The sequence below is a fragment of the Camponotus floridanus genome, unplaced genomic scaffold (assembly GCF_003227725.1).
Source record: "Camponotus floridanus strain SB8 unplaced genomic scaffold, Cflo_v7.5 scaffold127, whole genome shotgun sequence".
NCBI classification, from domain to species: domain Eukaryota; kingdom Metazoa; phylum Arthropoda; class Insecta; order Hymenoptera; family Formicidae; genus Camponotus; species Camponotus floridanus.
Window position 1 is genome coordinate 286869 of NW_020229245.1, and position 22609 is coordinate 309477.

Consider the following 22609-nt stretch of genomic DNA (forward strand, 5'->3'; position numbering starts at 1 on the left):
CCGATAAAACTTCGATCTAAAGGTAATTTATACTTTGAAGATTCACGAGAGATTACGCACTTGAAATTTTTCAAGTAAAATGGTTGAAACTTCGTTAATTATTAGGGAGCAGAAATATATGTATTCGAGATCCGTTCCCTAAAGTGTACTTTTTAGCCAAGAGTTTGCAAGTTGTTACAATTTTTAAACTATTTTCCGCAAAGTATACATCGATTATTATTACTTACAGGTGCACGATTTTATAATTAATTAATTACAGCTTATTAATTATTCTCAGTTGTGTTTTATTAATTTTATCGATTACTCTTTATTGTTTATTATTTTTTAGCTAAAATATGTAAAAAATTCAAGTAATTAAATACATATATAATTTTTTAACTATAAAAAATTTATTATTTTAATAATAGATTTTTTATATATTAAAATATTTAGAGTAGTACATTTTTTCTTTACTTTTATTTTTTCAAGTGTTTTGTCGTGTGTACTTTTGTTTTCTTTTTATTACTTTTTATTACTAATCATTTTCTTTTTATTACTTTACATTAGTTTTTCAAGAGTCGCACACGAGTCACTTATTTGTCGACTTGTTTGCCCGCGAAGTTCGCTCGACTTTAGCCCGGGAATCCATTTTTAGCAGCAACGTATGGCGCTTCGCAGCCAACGTAACTTACTGTCGCGGTAAAGTTACTTCTAAGTAGCAAATTAACCACGTTGTCTAAAATTCTCGAGGCCGATCAGTGGAGAAGTTCCTGCGAATAACCAATTAAAACGAGTGTGAGCTTAGGGTAAACTTGGCTGGAACCTCCTCGTCACTTTTGCTATCGATGTCGATTGCCAAGATTTACACCGTTCAATAATTGAACATTGGGATCGATATAAAAGACAGTGTTGTGATATTGAAAATCACAATAATACTTTGGTCCTTACATAAAATATAACCCAGGAAACACCAAGTAACATTTATATAATTTATATAATTATTAGTTGTAATTTCCCATTCAACACTGTTACATAACATGTAACGTGTTATATAACTGTTACATAATATATTGGGTTTGCTGGGAATCGAATCTTTCTGATTACTAACTAAATTACAAGATTATTTCCAACTTGCAAGTATGCAATGAAAGAAATGCTTACTCTTGTGGTTCAAGAGAAGAGATTTGATATATTTCGTGTTTCAAAAAAACGACAATTTACAGATATCAAAATCCAAAAGCAAAATGAAATTCTCCCGGAGCGATGTCAAAGTTGACATAACGAATGGAAAAAGTTTCGAATATAAACACAACACAAAACTTCCATGGTCTGCGGCGAGATTGATTAATTTCTTAATTAAAAACAAACAGCCACGGGTTAATTAGCTACCGTGGAAAAGTAACGAATTGTCGAGACCTTTGCTCTTTTCTGTTCCTTCAGATAAAACGCTTGTATAATCAAACAATGTAATTGTTGGTGCGAAAATTAAAAATTATGCACGCCAAAAATCATATGCAAAAATTATGCGTGAAAAATGATGTATATAATTATAAACAGGCTTCGCACGCGAGAGAAAATTTCCTTGCTAGAGCCAAATGATTTTTTTATCGTCTCGTATACTCGTCTTTTTTTCCACGTTCACGCGATTCTCGGGGGATCAATGAAACAACGCTGTTGCCATCTCGATCGAGTCCTCGAAATATAACCGATTCTTCGTGACTTTAATCTCAACTGCATTTGTCAGGGGATGAAAATGTTAATAGGGTGAGAAAGTTTTAACCAGCAAGCCGCGGGTTATTTTCCCCTGAGCGAGAGAATTTTCATCTACCTCGAGCGCCATTGAAGCGCTTTTACATTTCGTATGCAATTCGCACGATTCGATATTAATCTTCATCCTCCACTTCGCATATTTATTTGTCGCCATTTTCACAAACTGACAAATCCGCCAGTCGCCTATTATATAATTTTGCACAGTATCGGCATTAATTATTTTATTTGGAATATAAATTCTCTAGAGAGCTTTAGGTTAGGATATTTTTTTTTAGCGATTTATATACATTATTTTTCTCTTAATTAAGATCTTTGTTAAAATTTTAGTTCAGAGTTTGGATTTATTTATACATAAATAATATTTATTTAAAATTTTATTTTTATTTAATTACATATAATATTTATTTAGAATTTTATTTTTATTTAATTACATATAATATTTACTTAAAATTTTATTTTTATTTAATTATATATAATATTTATTTAAAATTTCATTGACGAAATATTTCCATTTAGGGGGAGAATTTTAATTAGACTTTATATCTTAGATATTACGTGAACATGTATATACAAAAAAATTCCGACCGTCATCTTATGATCATTCGTGAGGGGAGATCATCCTTTTCTTCTTTTCTCCTCCCCCTTCTCCTCTTCTGCCTCTCAGGCATAGAAAGGCGATACGCCGCATTTAGTGCCGACATAAAGTCCACCCAACCGAAATCGCTTCTGTGTCCCGGTGTTTCCTACGGAAAGCTTGATATATAGCACTAGCCTGATCGTGCCCCAATTGTCTCCCCTTCCCCCCTTTTTCCCCTTCGTCTCTCGGCCGTCCTTAGTTACTTCGTATCTACTTTGGTCGGTTTCGCTTTGCTCAGACCAAATACTATAAACACTGGCGGTTCCTATTTGGACGGCTGAATAATGAGGCCCCAAATTCCAACGCGAGAATTGCAGAGTCGCGGAATTAGCCGAGAATTCTCTGATCGAGATTAATCTTTAACTTGCTGATGCAGGATGAAAAGAGATCAAACCAGTACGGGGAAGAAAAACAAATTTACTATATGCAATAATAATTACTAATCACGCGTAATATCTAATTTATTATTATTTAACATCTAATATCTATATATAATCAATATTCTTTTTTATTATTATAATAAAGAATATAATTTAATTATATTTTATATATCAAAAGCAATCGTAATTTTTTAACTTTAAATAAAAAACTATAAAATTAAAATAATTAACTTTAGCAAAAAAATTAAATAAATTGTAAATAAATTGTAAATAAATAAATTTAAAATAAAATAATAAAATGTGAATTAATATAAATAATAAAATGTAATATAGAAAACACATAAGCTACTTATTTGTTTATATTTTTTTTTCAATTCTTATTTAAATTTTGATTGTTAATAATTAATTAATTCTGATAATTGTTTAATAATTAATTCTATTGTTAATTATTTAAATTTTAATTATTTATATTAGTCCCATCGTGCAAGTCGTGATCATGTAGCGATATTTTATGGCGCGAAATCACGATCGATTAAAATTCTTCATAAATTGCAGATTCACCGTCATCATCGCGATGAGGTGGACATTTACTAATGGCGCTACTATGCGTGATATTCAGAGTATAGTAAACACAGTTATTAATAACCCGCTATTATTTCATTACCAGCGGAATCTTATGTTACGCTCGACCTGGCACGAACAATTTACACCTACGTCGTAAAAAAAAAGCCTGAATGAAGACGAATATAGAACCGAGCAGTGACAAACGTGTCGGTTGCATAGGGAAGCGACACTTTAAAAATTTATCGTAGAAATTATGAAAACTTGAATAAAAAAATTATAAAAGTGTGAATAAAAATTATGAAATTTTATTTCACGAAAATCGAGAGACTGATGAAAACCTATCATAAAAATTACGATCTTTTTATGAATTATGAAATTAATCATAAGAAAATTTTATCGCACTGAATAGTTTTGATCAAAACTAATTTTGCGAGTAACTTAATTCATTCTTCATCCAGCGATAAAAAGAGTTAAATGATAGAAAAATTTCTTCTTTACGAATAAGAGTGATATAGTGTTGTTAATAGTGTTTTTTTTTTATATTTTTGTATTTTTGCATTTTTTTAATGGCGAAGTTGAAATCGTACTTCGACAGAGGAGATTACGTTTTGGCGCGTAAAGATCAATTTCTTCGGTGCTTATCTGAGTTCATTAGTGCGAATGACGTCGTCAACGGCGGATGAGAAGAAGTTTCATCATGGTCGAGTTATTTCCGTCACTTATCAGTGTCTGCTACAAATCGGAATAGAAACTGATTTCTCTGATACATTGACTTTGTCCCGGTTTTGTCAACGTTTATATTTATGCAATTTTTTTATTTTTTTTTAATACACATATATCTTTCAGATGCACATAAAGGTGTATAATTATATTTAATAAATGTCACAAATAGAAATGACAAAAATTTATTGCGAAATGTGTTTAATAAAATGACAACTGAAAATTGTGGATAAAAATTACAAAGATTTATCACAAAAAGATTCATGAAACATGATCATAAAAATTATGAATAAAAATTAGGAAAGATTAAGCCTTCTTAGCTTGTCATCTCTCACTTATTAAATGGTTTAATTAGTTACATAATACGTATAAAACGCACGTTAAATAAACGTAAAATAAACGAAATGCGAATCGATTTAACTTCGAGAAATAAATAAAGATATGATTTGTGATGAATATCATAAACGTCGATCATACTTGTATCTATCATCAGTTATCGATCATGTATACGTGCTGGCAATCCTAAGGATATTTTAAATAATATATGCCGATTCTTTTCATCTCACGAAAGTACAAAACACACACAATCGAACCATTCATTATATTAATGAATAATATATGCCCTTTAAATATTGTAGAGAGGAATTTTCCAACTAGACTAGTAAATGCAGCGCGTTACAAAATAATCACAATACACAGTCGCACGCAACGCACACACTAAAATCTCGGGTGTTATCGGCGTGGGTTGCGATACAGCTTATCTTTTATTCGCTACGTTCATTCATAGCATCATCGAAGCTGATAAACGATTAATCACGTTGAATGAGTCGATCGATGAATCACTACCTTGTGCTTTAAAACGTTTTACACATATATGAGAGACTCTTATTGCTTGATATTACATCGATTTTTTTATTGTTCCTTTAACTAGATTCGCGATATGCTTAATAATAATTTATTAATATGTTTATTTTATATTTATTACATATTTATTTATTTCGCTTATTTTCATTTGAATGATTCGGTGTTAAATATTTTCCGAAAATATTTTTAAAAGTTGCCAGTTTATGTACAATCAATATCGAGCAAATTTTCCTTTATAAAACTTTTTGCGCGATGGCGTCGGACGTGATTGTTAACTTATAAATATATTTATTTTACATTTATTACATATTTATTTATTTCGCTTATTTTAATTTGAATGATTCGGTGTTAAATATTTTCCGAAAATATTTTTAAAAGTTGCCAGTTTATGTACAATCAATATCGAGCAAATTTTCCTTCATAAAACTTTTTGTGCGATGGCGTCGGACGTGATTGTTAATTTATAAATATATTTATTTTACATTTATTACATATTTATTTATTTCGCTTATTTTAATTTGAATGATTCGGTGTTAAATATTTTCCGAAAATATTTTTAAAAGTTGCCAGTTTATGTACAATCAATATCGAGCAAATTTTCCTCCATAAAACTTTTTGTGCGATGGCGTCGGACGTGATTGTTAATTTATAAATATATTTATTTTATATTTATTAAATATTTATTTATTTCGCTTATTTTAATTTGAATGATTCAAAGTTAAATATTTTCAGAAAATATTTTTAAAAATTGTCAGTTTATGTACGATCGGTATCGAGCAAATTTTCCTTCATAAAACTTTTTGCGCGATGGCGTCGGGCGTGATTGTTAATTTATAAATATATTTATTTTATATTTATTAAATATTTATTTATTTCGCTTATTTTAATTTGAATAATTCAAAGTTAAATATTTTCCGAAAATATTTTTAAAAATTGCCAGTTTATGTACGACCGATATCGAGCAAATTTTCCTTTATAAAATTTTTTGTGCGATGGCGTCGGACGTGATTGTTAATTTATATACAATACGAGGTGGTAGGGAAGGCGAATAGGTAATCTGACAGCTATTTGATGGACATTAACGAGCGTTTAGCGCGTAAAGACGCGCTTTATAGGCGATCCCGCTTTTTCACGAGCACACTTTAATGACACTCGCGAATTCGCCCTACAACGTCGAATAATGCGGCCAATAACGGCGTTATTGTTTCGTCGAAAGTAAACTGGCGCAAGTATTACAATGTGACGAGTATGCGAAGGAAACAATTCCCAATGAATCACATGGCTCAAGCCACTCGCATTCACGTTTAATACGTTTAACGTTTCGAATATAATCGTTTCCCTTACGTCAACAATAAAGAGGCAAAAATTTCGAAGCTTCAGGATAATCGCCGATAGAAACCCGGGGGATCTCGTCTCTCGCCATCATTTTTGCGCTTCTCGCTCGCGCATTGTCGTGCAAGGGAGAAAACATCCCTTCCGCACGTATTCCCGCGGATTACACCGCGAACAATTAAAAGCCGACAGATACACAGCTGTCGTAAACAAGTTTCAACTATGTAAATTCGAGTGGCGTGTGCATCGTAAAGAAAAGACCCCGGGAACGGCCCCCACCCCCGGCTTCCCGACCCAGAATACGCCGACCATAAAACGCGGGCTTGTTACACAATACACAGAGACTTAGAAAATAAATGAGAATCGCACACACATACATACACTGACCGAACGAGGCGCGAGCTTTGGGCAGCTTATTGGAAATGTAAATGGGTCGTTCATAAGTACCTGTGCGTGCGTGCTCCTCTATTTCTATTAATAAACGTAGGAAGTGGATAATTACGCTCAGAGATAGAGAGGAATAATAATAATGAATTTGGAGGAGGAGTAAGATAAGTGGTATATATAAATCCAAAGATCCTTCATAAAATATGCGACAGAAGTAAATTATCCATATAAATATATTACTGTCATCTCGTAATCATTGTTATAATTATTAATTATTATAATTTATAATATAATAATATTATATGTTATAATGAATATTACTTTATTATGATTACGTAATCATTGTCACAAATATTCATTATTACGAATATATTATTTTTAGAATTATATTATTAGCATCTTTTATATCGTTATTTTTGTTATTTTTTTTATCATAAAACTAGTATATTTGTGCATGAATATAATAGTTATATAGCAGTTATATATTTTTAATAATGAAATATATAAACACAAAGATTAAGTGTGTCACTTTTATCATAATTGGGATTAATTCTCCCCCCTTTCTTTCTTTTTCATTCTCTCTCTCTCTCTCTCTCTCTCTCTCTTTCTCTTTCTCGGTTTTTCATCTACGATCGATCAAGATTAATATATAATGATGACTTAATAAATAAATTAATATATTTTAAAACTCGATAATAATAGGTACAACATAAATTAATCCCTGTTCTCCTTCCGTTTTTGACGTACATTCCCTCGCATCTTATATACCCAGTACTACAACTTAGTTATACAACCCCGGACGTAGTTTGTCTAGTTTGTGATTGACGTCAGACTGTATTTAAAGTTCTATAGAGAGTCGAGCTAGACCGGTCACGCGATATTCGTCGTGGATTTTCCTGACTCACGCGGGCCACGAGGGATCATAGATCCCATTACAGCCTCGTCACGTTCTCCTCTCCCCCCAACTTTGTTTATTCCCTGTCATTACTCTGACCCCGCTCTAGCCGGGATCTTTTTATACGTGCTAATGTGTCATTAACGATTCAGCCGCTGTCTCTTATTAGAATCTCAAGAACGGGGGACTTTTGTGCGTGAATCCAGCATTTCGAACGACATTTCGAAGAAGTAAATATGTTTGCAATAAATATTTTTGCTTTAATAGAGAAAAAGAGGGAAATTTTATTTAGCATAAACAAATAATAGGCGACTTAATAGTTGGAAATAGCATGCGCTTTAGATAGATTCGCATCGCGAGGAGACGTAGACGGAGTCGGTGGTTGGTGAACTTCATCAGTCTGGTTTATAATTGGCATCAGACCGTATTTATCATCTTATATCTCTCGTATTACGTGCGAGGCCACGTGATAATTTTGAATTTTCGGATGCGTCGCGACGTCCGATGCAGAGACGCAAGTGCAAGAGCACGCATCAAGCACATTCGTATAACATACTAATTCACTTTGCAGTTCAGAAATGTGGGTATCATATTCACGTTAAGTGCATGAACAATGGTGGTACCATGTTATAATATCAATATACATATTTGCACAAATATTTTGATAATATTATCCGCTATAAATTTCATTCAAATTGTAAAAAATATTATATATTTTATATTCATGAAATATGTTGTAATTTGACGTTAATTTTAATATATATTACATATAATAATTAATTTCCAAACAAATATTTAAATATCAAAATAAATTCAAAAATTTAAGTTAAACTATACTTAATAAGAATCACACATGGGTTTTAAAAAAATTACATTACAAACGTTATAAATACAAAGCTCTAGATTAAAATATATAACAGATTAATTTATATAACAGAAAAAAAGAAGAGAGAGAATTACATAAATTTTTTCTCTTGTAGCTGAAAAAAAAATTTAAGCTGATTTACGAGTTTTATTCGTTTTTTTTGTCACAGAACAATTTATTTAACTTTAAGTAATTTAATATATTAATTATTAATTATAATTAATTTTTTTTATTTTAGAGTTTTGATAGATGTAATTAACAAGATTAACATTAACATTAACATAATCATATTTTTGCGACAGCATTTTAATGAGAATGCAGAGCCGCGACAAACAATCATTTGATCACGATCCTTGAACCGTTGGCAGAAATAAGTACAAACGCACGTGTAGGCACGTGCCTAATAATAGGTGTAAGCTAATACGCGATGCTAATGCAGATCATCTAGTTATATTTTTGCGATTTCCCTTCTTTGTTTGTTGATTTTGTATTCGCGATATTTGACTGTCTTGTCAAACAATTCTTTTTTCTTTTTTCTTCTTTTTTACAACAAGAGAGAAATTATGCGATTTTGCACAGAAACGTCGACGCAAAATTATTCGCGAATAAACACGTCAATAGCATTACCGAATTATGTAATGTATTAACTTGCTCGAGTTATGATATACAAGATTGATGAAACCAAATTTTCTTATAATAATTATATCGTATTATTATATTTCCAGAGGATTTATTAAAAATATATTATTATTATATTTTAAAATAATTTTATACATTAATAATTATTCTTATACATTATTTTTAATAATATTTTTAATAGTTAAATTATTTTTATTAATTTCATATTATTTTTTATAATATTATTAATTATTAATATTAATTTTTTATTATTTTTTAAATATTATATTATTTTACATATATTTTAAAACAATGTTATATAAAATATAATTTTTATATATTATATATATTCTTGTATTATATTATATATTTTTTATTAAGTAAAATCCTTCTAATGAGAAAACATTTATGTCAAAAATGACTCATTCCGCTTAATCTACAAGTTTGGAAAAGAGGTCTCGTGAGAGGCGTTTCTCTCCGAAATTTTACGACGTCCCTGAAACTTGCGGGATAATTCTCCGTCGAAAGTTGCAAATGTGCTATGAAAGGTCGCTAATTATTCACGCCGACCATTCAACCGATTCCACGATTTCATTAAGCGGTACACATCGCTCTTCTCCTTCAACTCCTCGAGAAAATTCAGAGGCTATTAACAGCCCGCGAGATTCACCTGGAATTCTCGTGGGCTATCCTCGCCAGGGAATCCATAATCGACTTCCCTTTCATCGAACTTTTGGATTACCGGTTGAATAATTAGTTGGACCCAAGCAGCGCGATAAAGACTAAGAAAGAAGAGGGAATCTCTAAAGAATAGAAGCATCTTCTTGGCGTAAAAAAAATCATTGAGTGGCGAGACGCAGATTATTTTAAAGCAAATCTTATAAAAGTAGAGCAAATACTACGAAACGTGACGTGCATTTCAGTCGAGATGTTTTAAAAGAGATGTAAATTTATTTCAAGAAAAATTATAAAAATATACTAGTATACATATTACGTCATATTATTACACATTATTTCGCAAATAAATCATTACGGATTAAGTGCTTCAAGTGCCATCGACACTTTCAATATAATAGCTGTGTTATCATTATCGAAGATAATCTCGATGTATAAGAATATTTGAGGGAAAAATCAAAGTCTCTCATTAGTCTCAGGCTTGAAGTATCGCAAACATCTCTAGATATGCATCGATCCGGGAGACACCGACACAATTTTGGCAAGCTCCGCTGATATTTATAGATAGATACGCGAAAATATTTAGTAGATGCGAGAGACACGTATAATGCCGTAATTTAACGCGTAGGGGATATGTTTTTACTTAAAATTTAGTAAAGAGAGCCACATCTTCCTTTAATATTATAAATTTTTTAAAGAGGGAAAGAAAAGTTTTATAAATATTAAAATAATATTATATAATATAATATAGTAGATATATTATATATATAAAATAATATAAATAATATAATTATATACATAATATATTACATATATATATATATATATATATATATATATATATAATATAATATAGTATATATATTATATTACATAAAATAATATGCTTTATATATATGCTTTATATTATGCACGAATGCTTTCAAATTATGTAATCGTAAAATTATAATATATAATTATATGCAAATTATAAAATTATATATTATACTTTATATAATTTTATATATTTATATACTTTATAGATTTTTCTTATTTATATGTAATAATAAAATAAAATTATAAATTATATTTTTTATAAGAATTTTTTAAAACATTATACCAGTAGATGTATTTAGCAAAATTCTTTTTTATTTTCTTAAGAGAAATTTTTCTCTACCGGAATATTTTTATTATTCTTGAAAATTAATCAAAATTTTCTCAGCAATAGATGACAAGAAATATATGATATTTGAGAGATTAATAATATATTGTAAATAAGGAGGTAGATAAGGAAATTAAGGATAAAATAAACAGCACCAGAAAAAAAGATCATAAATCTTAATCTCTTTTGGAATAGCCTTTAATAAAAATTTAATCTGCAGCTTAGTTGCTAGATTAAAAATTTGAAATACAATAAATGACAATTCTCCGCAAAATATTGTTCTCAAAGATAAATCGTTAGCTCCAAATCGATGAAGCTGCAATTTAAAGAATCATCCAGCAATTCCCGGACGCCCCGTATACACTATAATGCATATGCATAAGCATTGCTGCACCGTTCGTTGCACATGTTAGCGCGGCCTCTTAGCATGCAAATCGCAATTGCACGTGCACGCGGCCAAAATGAAATCGCGGACGATGGATTTTATTCACCTCAAAAAAGCCCGCCGAGATCAAAAACTTCGCTCGTGAGATTATCGAATTAAAGAATTTACCCGAACATAAAAGAAAGTTTGTAAAAAAATGAATGAGAAGGATATTACCGATTTACACTTGGACAAAGTCTGCACAAATACACTTCTAGACCAATTTGTAATCAATCTTGTCTTGTCTATCTATTTAGCTATTTATATAAATATATTTTATATAAATATATTAATTTTATTTTATTTAAATATATTAAATTAAAAATAACTAAAAAATATATTACTAAATAATACATATCTATTACATTAATATATTAATATATATTAATATTAATATATTATTTGGTTATTTTTAATTTATTTTATATATATTTATAATTAATATAAAATATATAGGAAGAATTTGATTTATTAAAAATTAATTGTTACACAAATAATCACTACAAATTAAAAAACGGGTTAGTTTCGCAAAAATCTGCGAGAAGTATGTGCGCAGACTTGTGGTAAAAAATACCAAACCATTATCGCGCGTTTAAATTTCAAGAATATAATAATAAAACGATTCAAAAAACTATCACTACCTTCTTATTTTAGTTTACACGCGAGATCTAACTATTCGAAAAACGCTCTATTTCTACTGTATTAATGTTAACAAAGCCTTATGGATCATGGCGAAGCTATCAACAATTAATTATGGGGAAACGCTACAGCAGACGCTACCTATCGGTCTTTTAACTTTGTGTTTTATATTTCACGTAAGGGAATAACGATAAAATAATTATAAATAAATAGAATCGAATTTTTATTACTTTTTAAATTATTAATAGAAAAATAAAAATAAATAAATATCTGTAAAGCTGGTATATTATTTCGAAAATAATTAGAAATATTAGCTTTATTTTCAATAATTTTATTATTAATATTCGATAATTTTTGTTAATATAAACATATAATTCAATCATAAAATAAAAAAATGCTTCAGAACAAAATGAAACGCCACGCAACGTCTCACTTTGCTTTTCGAGATTTTCTTTATTTCTTCAAATTCATAGCTTTCAAAAATTCATAGCTTTACGTATTTTAGGAAAAGTTCTATCTTTCAAAAGCAAAAAGAAACGTTTTAAAATCGATTAAAATAAAATAGTCAGGAGCACATGTATGAGTATCGAAGTAAGATGTTGGTCGATTTTTGAGAGTTCTGTTTATTTTAAAACAGTTCTCGTATATTGAGCATTTCTTATGAATTCCTGTATCGAAATCTTGAAAAAAATGTGTATATGTGCTACTATGCGGTTAATCAATCAATCGGCGCAGGACTAATTAATGCGCAATAATAAAGAAGGGAAAAATCGGACAAGCGCAAAAGTGTCCGTTTGTTCAAGACTTACGTTCAATTACGGTGAATCCAGGTAGAGAACCATCGCGTGACACATGCATAAAGAGACACGTGGAAATCAGTTTTCTTCAAGAGCAATGCCCTCAACATTCTCATCGTTGAAATAGACATCGATTTAATCATATAATTAATTATAATAGCATCGTCAATCGTCACGTTCGTATTTTTCCTGATCAGTCTTTTTTCCTTTTTTTTCATTAAATTATAGATAATTGATACACTTTTTGATAGTACTTTTTTTCGAGAAACAGTGACTTTTCTTTAACGAAAATTTTTGTTTTCGAATAATAGTTGTTTACATGAATATTCAACAAGATATTTATATCATTGATGGCTCGTCATTAATAAGACTTTAAATCGGATTTATGTCGATGCGCATTTAATTTTCGCGTTTGCTATTGTTATGACACACGGTCGCTGAAATAAATAACGGGCTCTCACGCGATATTTTCCCGTTTAAAACCGAAGTTTTTTCATCACGGACTTGTCAGAGGAGGTTGGCATGGCTTCCAAGTTTATATGGTCAAAAATTGAATCGAACAGAACGGAAGGAAGAACGCGAGCAAGTGACGACGCTATCGAAACCGAATGCCGAAAGTTGGAATCGAGATTTTTCTTGTTTCGCGGACGTATATACAAGGTCAGGCATTTAAATTCGAGCACTTGTATTTCTTTTACGAATGTGCAAAAAATGTTTCTCGAAGAAAAGCACCAGATCGACGATATTTTTTTCTATTATGCAAGAAAAATCATTCATACAATGACCAATACAATAATATATATTATATCGAGTTTTAAAAAATGTACTTCATTTAAAAAAGAGAGAAAAACAGTGTAATTTACATAAATATTTTTATAATATACAGAGTGTCCCGGACTTTACGAATCAGCCGTTAATGATAGATTCCTGAGATCATTTGGAAACGAAAATTTTAATACTAATCGTTAAGTCTGGGACACCCTGTATATACAATAAAATTATATATTCCATAAAAATATATTATTAATATATTATACAAAAATATAAAAAAATATATGAAACATATTATATTATATTATAAATATATAATATTATAAAAATATATTATAAATTTATATTTTATAAATAATATTTCAATAAATAAATTTCATAATTATTTTTCATTGGCTAAAATATTTTCGCGGCTTCGCGATTTAAATCTGATTTTGCGTGAGAAGAAGAAGGGTAGGAAAAATTACTGTCGGCTTCAATGTGCATCGAGAAATCATAAGTCGGAAAACCCAGTACTCACCTCCTTGTAACAACGGCTCGCCTAGTTCGACGTAAAAGAGAGCATCCTTCTCGTAAGAATCCTCCTCGATGATTTCTAGATTGATTATTTTCCTGAAACAATCGGAAAAAAATTTGAAACAATTGTGGCTGAGCGGCTTCAGGGACTTGTTTTTATGTAGAGCGTCGTTTCCAGTTAAATACTCAACATCAAATTCTACCTCAGCAGCGGAAAATTAAACTCATCGAAATTATTACCGCTTTCAGTTCTCTCTTTGCGGTAATCGATTCATTAGAAAGGAAAGTGTCAGACGGTTAAACGCAAACTGCCTCGTCTATTTCGAACTACATGAACAGCATCGAAGAAACAGAGAGAGAGAGATCGATTTATTACTTTAGATAATTAAGTGTCGAATAACTGTGCAACTTGCGGACGCGTATTAATGTCAGATGAAATAATTGAGGGTTTCTGCTGGAAAATGTGCTATTTTCTACAATATTGCTGGTATACTTCCGATAGTCATTAATTTCCATGAAAAGCAGAAAACCAGATCCTTTGAGACTCAAGGCTCTTTCATTTATCAGATCAAAATAGATCAAAATTTGGCTTGAAATTAAGAATAAGTAATATGGAAATTTAATTGCTATTATTTTTTATATATATCAATTTTATATTATTTCTAATGCGACAAAAATTGCTCGGTAAATCAATTTTATAATATTTTTTGAATTTTAAAATAGCGTGTAATGTGAATCAATTTTTTAAAATTATCTAAATCTAAATTATATATCTAAATTATATAATCTAAATTATATATGTAATATTATTATATAAATTATTATATAAATTATTATATAATTTATATATATTGTGTAAAAAGTATAATATGTGTATATATATTAAAATTGTAATTTATTTAAACAATTAAAAGTAATCGTTTCCATATAAAATAAAACTGTACAGGTACTTTTCACTGTACTGGTTACAGAATATTTTCTTTGAAGTCTTACAACATTTATTGCAAATTATTTCTTCAAAAATGAGCGATTTCAACTATATTGAGGTGTGCACTTCAAAATGAGGGGCATATTTGAATTATGTCAATCTCTTTTCACTTCTCTTTGTCCCCTCTTTATATTTAATAAACCAACAAAAAGCTCATTTCAAGTTGATTGAAATACATTTTATATGTATATTAGCATTTTTTCTATTTCTTTTTTATATCCGAATAAAGTTTCTTTTATGTGAAGGACTTTATTGTTTTTGAAAGAAACTTTCAAGTTGTCACTCGAAATGCAACTACTTTTTTATATTTATAATTTTTTATATTTATAATGTGCGATTTTATTATTTACACATCCGGTGACGTTTTCGCTGAAAGAAAAGGATAAAAAAACGCGAGTGGCTACTGTCATTTTCTTTCTTTTTTTCTTTTTTTTACTTTTATACGAAACGTTTTCTATCATCGCTTACAACACAAAAAGCTCTCTTTTATGTTCTCTCGCCCGCAAACAGTATGCAGTTCTTTATGAAAGAGATCTGTTAGTGGCAATAGATTAATAGAGCTTCCGAAAAGCCTTTAAAACGTTTGTCGTGCGCTTCAACTTTTCACAACTTGGATCTCACAAAAGTTCAAAAACTCAAAAGCTTTCCATGTCCGCCCTCGGCAAGTTATGTAATATCTTTGTCAAAATATAAGAGGATTAAGCGATAAAAATTTTAAAGTTTTTTAAAAATTGCACACCGATCCAAATTGATAAGAAAGTCTCATCTGTTCAAGTTGATCTCATGGTTAAATAGAAATTTAACTTAACGTTTATTTAATGTTTAACGTTCGATAAGAGAGAAAGTTTAATATTATCGCCGTAATCGCTACAGACCCGCAAGGACGCAAATTTATAATGATCGTAATATTCTTCTTTTATGATAAGACTGCGGCTCTTACGGTTTTTGCGGCGAAAAAAGAATGTCTTAATGGTTCGACTGCTTTATGCATTTTTCCTGCACAACGTCGATGTTATCGATCCTATAAGCTTAACCTTTCAATATTTTGTACAATAAGGATTCTCGGAGCAAGAGAAAGGATATTATTCGCATTTAAATATAAAATTCGAATCTATATATTTCAGATGTCAAGATTTTTTTTTATCGCGAATAATTTCGGCGCATTTAAGGGGTTATGCCCAGTCTGCAGACCAAAAAAAGAATGATGCTTGGGAATTTTTTTTGAAAAGTGTATCAATTTTTTTTTACAAATAAATTTTTATTTAAAAGTACAAATATTAAGGATGTTATTATATATTTTTTTTTAATAAAATATTTAAAAATGTAAAAATTATAACGATTCTCCCGGATATTGTTTTTTAAAAACCACTGCGCGCTAAACAGTGCTATTCGAAGATGATTCATCTGATATCAAAAATTCAATAAACTGTAGTTAATGTATGAAATTGTCCAGTAGATGAACGAAAGATTAAAAATTGTTTTAGAACAAAATGGCAGCCATTTGACACTAAGATATTCTTTTTCGACTTAAAAATTGCTTGTTTTTTATTAAGTAAAAAAAAGTATTAAAAAACAAAATCCTTTGTTCATCTACTAGGTTTTTATATGTAGAAGAAGTCTGTAAAATTTCAAGCAAATCGATGTAACAGTTTTCGAAATATCTTGCTCCGACTTTGAAAAAGTGATTTCGAGAAAAACGCGTTTAAGATTTATGTCAAGTTTACGTTTAAATAAAATGCAGATTTGTTAATTTACATAGAATCATCTATCTTTCCGGGTCCACATAATTTTAGTTTATTTAAATCTTCATATATTGACTTGACAGCTCTCAAAACATTAGAGCTAAAACTTTATAGATGTGTTTAAACGAAGTTATAGATTCTGACACTTCATGAAACATACACTTACAGCTCCGTCAATTTGCATCCGATTAATTTGAAACTTTTAGGGAATATTTTCAATATACTTCGAGAAAATGTAAAAACATAAAAATCGGTTTTTTTTTACTTTTATGATTAGGCATAACTCCTTAAGTCTCCGGATCATAACATAAAGCTTGCATGTATCGGGAGGCTAAAAATCTCTCTCGTTTTAATTATTTCGTAATATTAGAGCAGAAGGCACATTATTGAACTTGTATTATTGGAACTGTCCGTTCTGGAAAGACTGAGACAACCATTTATTACCTTCTACCTGAAATATCTGCTGGAAACTATAAGAAGTACAAGCTTGCAGAAGCAACGGGTAACACATGTTAAACAAGTTGAAAATGTCAAACATATGTCGTAGGCCACACATCGATAGGTCGCGACGTGTTATGTACAGGGTGACCGGAGATAAAACGTGAAAAGGAAATACGAGCTTGGGGTAGACTGTCGTTGACGTTTAAACTTTGCGCATCGAGATTCTTAGAATTCTATTATCCCCAACGACACTCGCGTATTCCTACCTATTTGCACGTTCTATCTTTTCTACATCTCCGATTACTCGATAAAAAAATTATTTTGTTAAAACAAAGGGAGAAAATTACCCGAGGAGATGAAAGATTGGGGCGAGAAAGTGGATTTGTCAAGTGATCATTTAAAAAGTAAAAAGAAAAAAAGACGCAAGATTAATTAGTTCTGGGAAAGAGCATTAAGGGATTCCTCGAGTTTCTCGGATTTCCCGAAAGTTTATCAGAGAAAAATTCCCCGAAGGATTCCATGCATGACAGAATTCGCCGGGAGATCGGTTTTGCATAACACGTGTCGAGCTTTCACAATATGCAGTCGTACAGTAATACGAAACCGTACCAGTGCAGCGAAACGAAAGCTCGTTAAAGCGAAGAACTTCATTTAGCGGCGTTATAATTAAGCCGGTTAATGCTTGTTATCTTGACGGTGAAGTATCGTTACATGCAAGACTTAATCCGCGTTCATTCATATCGCGCATACAACCATCCCTTTGCTACCCCTTGTTATTCTTCGACCGAAGATTCGGAATTTTTGGAGAAACGTCAAACAAAACTGCACATGTTTATTTTTTTTTTCCTTCTAAAGCGAACGATGTCCATAATCTTCTCGTGTCCGCCTTCTTTGCGGCTTAATTTGTTTCAGGAAAATGGGGGAAAGAGATTTTACTCCTTAAAAATCTTCAATATTTAGCAGCAAATTCTGTAGGAACGTCCCTAGTCGAACACGAACGTTGCGGTCCCACGAGACTTTCTCGGGAATGTAAAATCACCTCGTTACATCCGACGTAAATGAAGAACGTCGATTACTCTTGCCGGGAAAAATGGCGGCCGCAAATTTATTAATCCGCGAATCCCGGAGCGACCAGCCGAGTTTGCACTTAATTGCGAGTTATCCGGCTACAAATGACGACGGAAAGCCGCGTAATGCGTTTTAATGGGCGGAGATATCGTCTAACGCGATTAACCGACCCTTTGTGCTGACGAAGGTCTTAGGGTCTTAAGGTAAATTGTATTACATCACGCGCGCAGTTCGGTTGCGTCTCGCTGAAATGAGTTCATTCGCTTTAACGAGTCTCTTTGTCCGAAGATGGAAAAAAAATAACTTAAATTACATCCACAAACTTCTTAGTTTCCAAAGTGTTTCTAAAGTATCTCCTCAACTCGTCGAAGGGTTTTTCAGAAAAATCCTGAAAAAGGACTCCAAATAAATCTCCAAAGGCTCTTTAGATAATTGAGTAAATTTAATTAATTATAAGTCACATTTGTAATCGAGAGAGAGAGAGAAAAAGAGAGAAAAAGAGACTCTCTTATATTAATATTTAATTTTTTATCTTAATATTCTCTTATCTTCACATATGATTTTTATTTACATAATTTTATTTTTATTTTTATTTCTATTTAATTTTAATTTTAATTTTTATTTCTATTTAATTTTTTCATTTTTATTTTTATTTCTATTTAATTTTCATTTTTTCATCCACTATTATTTCATTTAATTATTATTTCGAATGCAAATAATAAAAATATTTGTTACATTTGTGTCCCTCCGTCAAAAATAAAAAGGAAAATTTATTGTTTGCTTTAATATTCTCAGAGGAGTTTATTTTCCCGCGACAACTAATTCCTCTTTCACTCTCTATTCTACTTCGCTGCCCCCTTATTCGTCTTCATATGTGCTTTAGCAAGCCCCGACGTAACGCTTCCGGGGTGAATCTGATTATGCGCTGAATGAATTTCAGAATTACAGCCGACACAGAGCATAATAAGCGAAACCCGAAATGGCAATTACGAATTTCGAGCTGTTCCGGAAAATCGAGAGTCATTGAAATCTGTAATATTATTTTAACAATGAAAATTAATTCTCATTTTTCTGTTAAACATCCTCTCATTTCACGAGATTCGAATATAACGTTATTAATGGCTGTAAATAAATATTTAACTGTAACTATAAAATTGAATCAAATAGTGAAATACTTTGTAATTACTAATAAAAAATAACAAAATTAATAAATAATAATAATAATATGTATAAATACATGATATTAAATATAATAACATATAGAATTAATATTATATATATTCTAGAGACAATAATCCTATAATTTAATATTATATTACTGATAATAATTTATATTACTATAATTTAATATTACATTGCTGATATAAACACAAATATTTAGAGAAAAACAAGTAATGAATAATAAATGATAAAATTTTAAAGGATAATAAAATGTAAATCTAATAATAAGCTTTCCTCGCTTTGCTGAAATGTCTCGCAAAAGAATTTAAAATATCAAAATATTACATATGCTAATATTATTAATTACATTACATTTATATATGTGTACAACTAATTACATTTTTAGTATTAAAATAATTAAAATAAATAGCAAGTCAATTACACATGTGTGATATTAATTAATTATATTAATTGATTGAATTATATTAATTGGTATTAATTATATTTTTATTAACATTTTATATGCGTTAAAGGTATTTAATAAATAATAAATAACAATAAAAATTGTACATTGAAGTAACACATGTAACGACAAAGAGATGTAATGTAATAAATACAATCGGAAGCATCTACCCCTTCGTTTGTCGGATGCCTCGTACATGTCGAGAATGGTCGGATAAAATTCGATTCCTTTACTTCTATCCCAGATAACTCATTTGTCATCCTAAAAACATCTCTCGCACGAGTGCGCCCCAGTGAAAGAACGTACATTTCGGAGCCGCCGCCCGCCATACGAAATAAAGCCATGGTCCACTTGGGCCGTTCTTGTGTGAGACGTGAATTGAAACGCTCACGCGAGCGGAAGGGTGACAGAAAGGGCTCTTACTCTCAGTGGAGAGAGATTAAAATAAAGCAATGCATTTTTAGTACAAATCGCGGGGTCCAAAACACAAACGTCTACCAGGCAACTGAGATTGTCTTTAATTTCTTATTTTTCATTTATATAAAGAAAGTTTAATTATTTAATGCACATATATAAAATATATGTATATATATAAATTAGTTCTTAATTTATACTGATATTAATTTATATATTATATTAATAAATTTAATGTATTAAAGTGTTATAAAATAAAATTATGAAATATATAAAATAATAAAATATATAAAAATATATAAAATAAATGATATTAATATAAATTAATATAAATGATATATAAATATATAAAAATATATAAAGTAATAAAATATATAATAAAATATATAAAATATATAATAAAATAATAAAATATAAATAATAATATAAAATAATAAAACATATATAAAATCATGAAATATATGAAATATATAAAATATGCATACATAATGTACAGATATATATATTTTATATAAAGCACATTTTTTTTATATTCGTGATAAACTTTTTCGGAGGTTTTCAGTATCGGTTAAAGATCCGAGGTAATGTCCCTGGCGATATTCGAGAACGGAAGGCGACGCCTTTCTTCGACGACGCCGACGCCGTGAGGTCGATCGCCCAAAAGTAGTATCATAACAACGGAAGGAAGAACGAAGCTGGAGGAGTTGCCAGCGTGTCCAGAAGTTTTCAAAAGAAACTTGCAATTATGTAAAGAAATAAAACACAACATGTCATGTGTCATATGTCATAATATATGTCAACGGAAGGCTCCATTTATTCACCGACATTTTATTAACATTATCTTACTCATCACAAACACACATTTTCTTTTTTTACACATAAATTCTAATACGATTGACGATGCATTTTTTTATCGTAATCTGCATATTTTTAGTATTTTCAAAACTTCATCAGATTTCATCTACGTCCAGACGCTATTCGCGTTCTTATCATAGAACGAACGAGAGCTCATTAAATGCTAATTTGCATGGATTTAAGCAACGTCGCCGGATTAAATAACCGAACAGCTACTTGGCATCGTTAATTAAATTAATTAGCGTGCGCATCGAGACAGATCAGATTAAGTTTACTTGCTTTGTCATTACTTTTCTTGTCGCTCGCTTTTTTTATGGATGATTTATTTTATAAACATGTTAAATGTGCGATATATTCTTTATTATTCTTTCTTCTCGATCTTATTCCTTCTTCTCAAATGATTTTGAACGAGCTTTAAAGTTTGGATCTTAAGAAGGGCGTCCGGATGATGATAGCGTAGAGCTTTATCGAGGACAGATAAGCAGTTTCCACATAGTCGGGACACGGATGAACGCCGGCGGGAAGGTCTAACTATAAATAGCCTTAGAATATCCATTTAAGTTCGTACGCACGTTAAATCGATCGACCTCTACCCGCTACAATGAAGTCTTACGTTACTGCCTGATAAACACCGATCTCTTTCTTTCTCTTTCTCCCGCTCTCTCTTCCTCCTCGAACGGAGGAAAACTCGCTTATTTATACCTAACGTCTTCAATCATGCCTGATACCCAACGACAGCAAACAAGTGGCAAATATAATTTAAATTGTATATGTCGGAAATTTTAAAAATTTAAATTCTTCTTATATCTTCTTCTTAATCCTCAGAAAAATGATATTCGAAACAGATATATTTCACCTGACGTTTATATAAAGCTTCTAAATAAGGGAAAAATTTTAAAAGCTAATTCTTTCTTGAAAATGAAGGAGGGTTTTTCACATAAACATATATTCTTATATTTCTTCCTGAGGAGTTATACTCTTCCAAAGGGGGATGAAAATTAGATTTTTATTTTTTTTATATTATATATTATATATATTATATATATTATATATATTATATTTTTTTAAATATTTTTTGTTCCATTTTTTAATATTAATTATAATCTTTTTTACTTGTTTTTTTGTTTTATTTTAAAATTTAATTTCTCGTAATTCGAAATCTATGCTCTTTAGTGCTGTGCATAATTTATATTTTATTTATTTTTTTTTAAATTATTGATTTTAAGAAAGAAATAAAACAAATAAAAAATTTCTAAAGAAACAAGCCTCCTAAAATATTAATGCTCACATTTCGGTCCATTGAAAAGTTCTAATAAAAATTGCATCTATTAATTTCATCTCTTTATAATAGTGCGGGAAGATAAAAAAATATTATTAAATATCCTTCTTTAATAGAATATTTTCTAGAAAATATTTATCAAATTTCATTTTTTTAACTTGTCCAAAATTTTAGAAAATAAATAAAAGCCTAATTTATCCTCTTTGGAGGAGGATAACTCTTTA

At 30.0% G+C, this 22609-nt stretch overlaps 1 protein-coding gene across 3 annotated transcripts in view; it reads right to left on the bottom strand.

Moving 5' to 3' along the window:
* LOC105249726 (sodium/calcium exchanger 2) overlaps positions 1-22609 on the bottom strand; it is a 66969-nt gene that overhangs the window by 26952 nt on the left and 17408 nt on the right. For all 3 annotated transcript variants that reach the window (XM_011255400.3, XM_011255402.3, XM_011255401.3), the window contains exon 3: positions 13979-14070. In XM_011255400.3, the coding sequence (XP_011253702.1) occupies positions 13979-14070 (92 nt within the window). The remainder of the gene's footprint in view (positions 1-13978; positions 14071-22609) is intronic.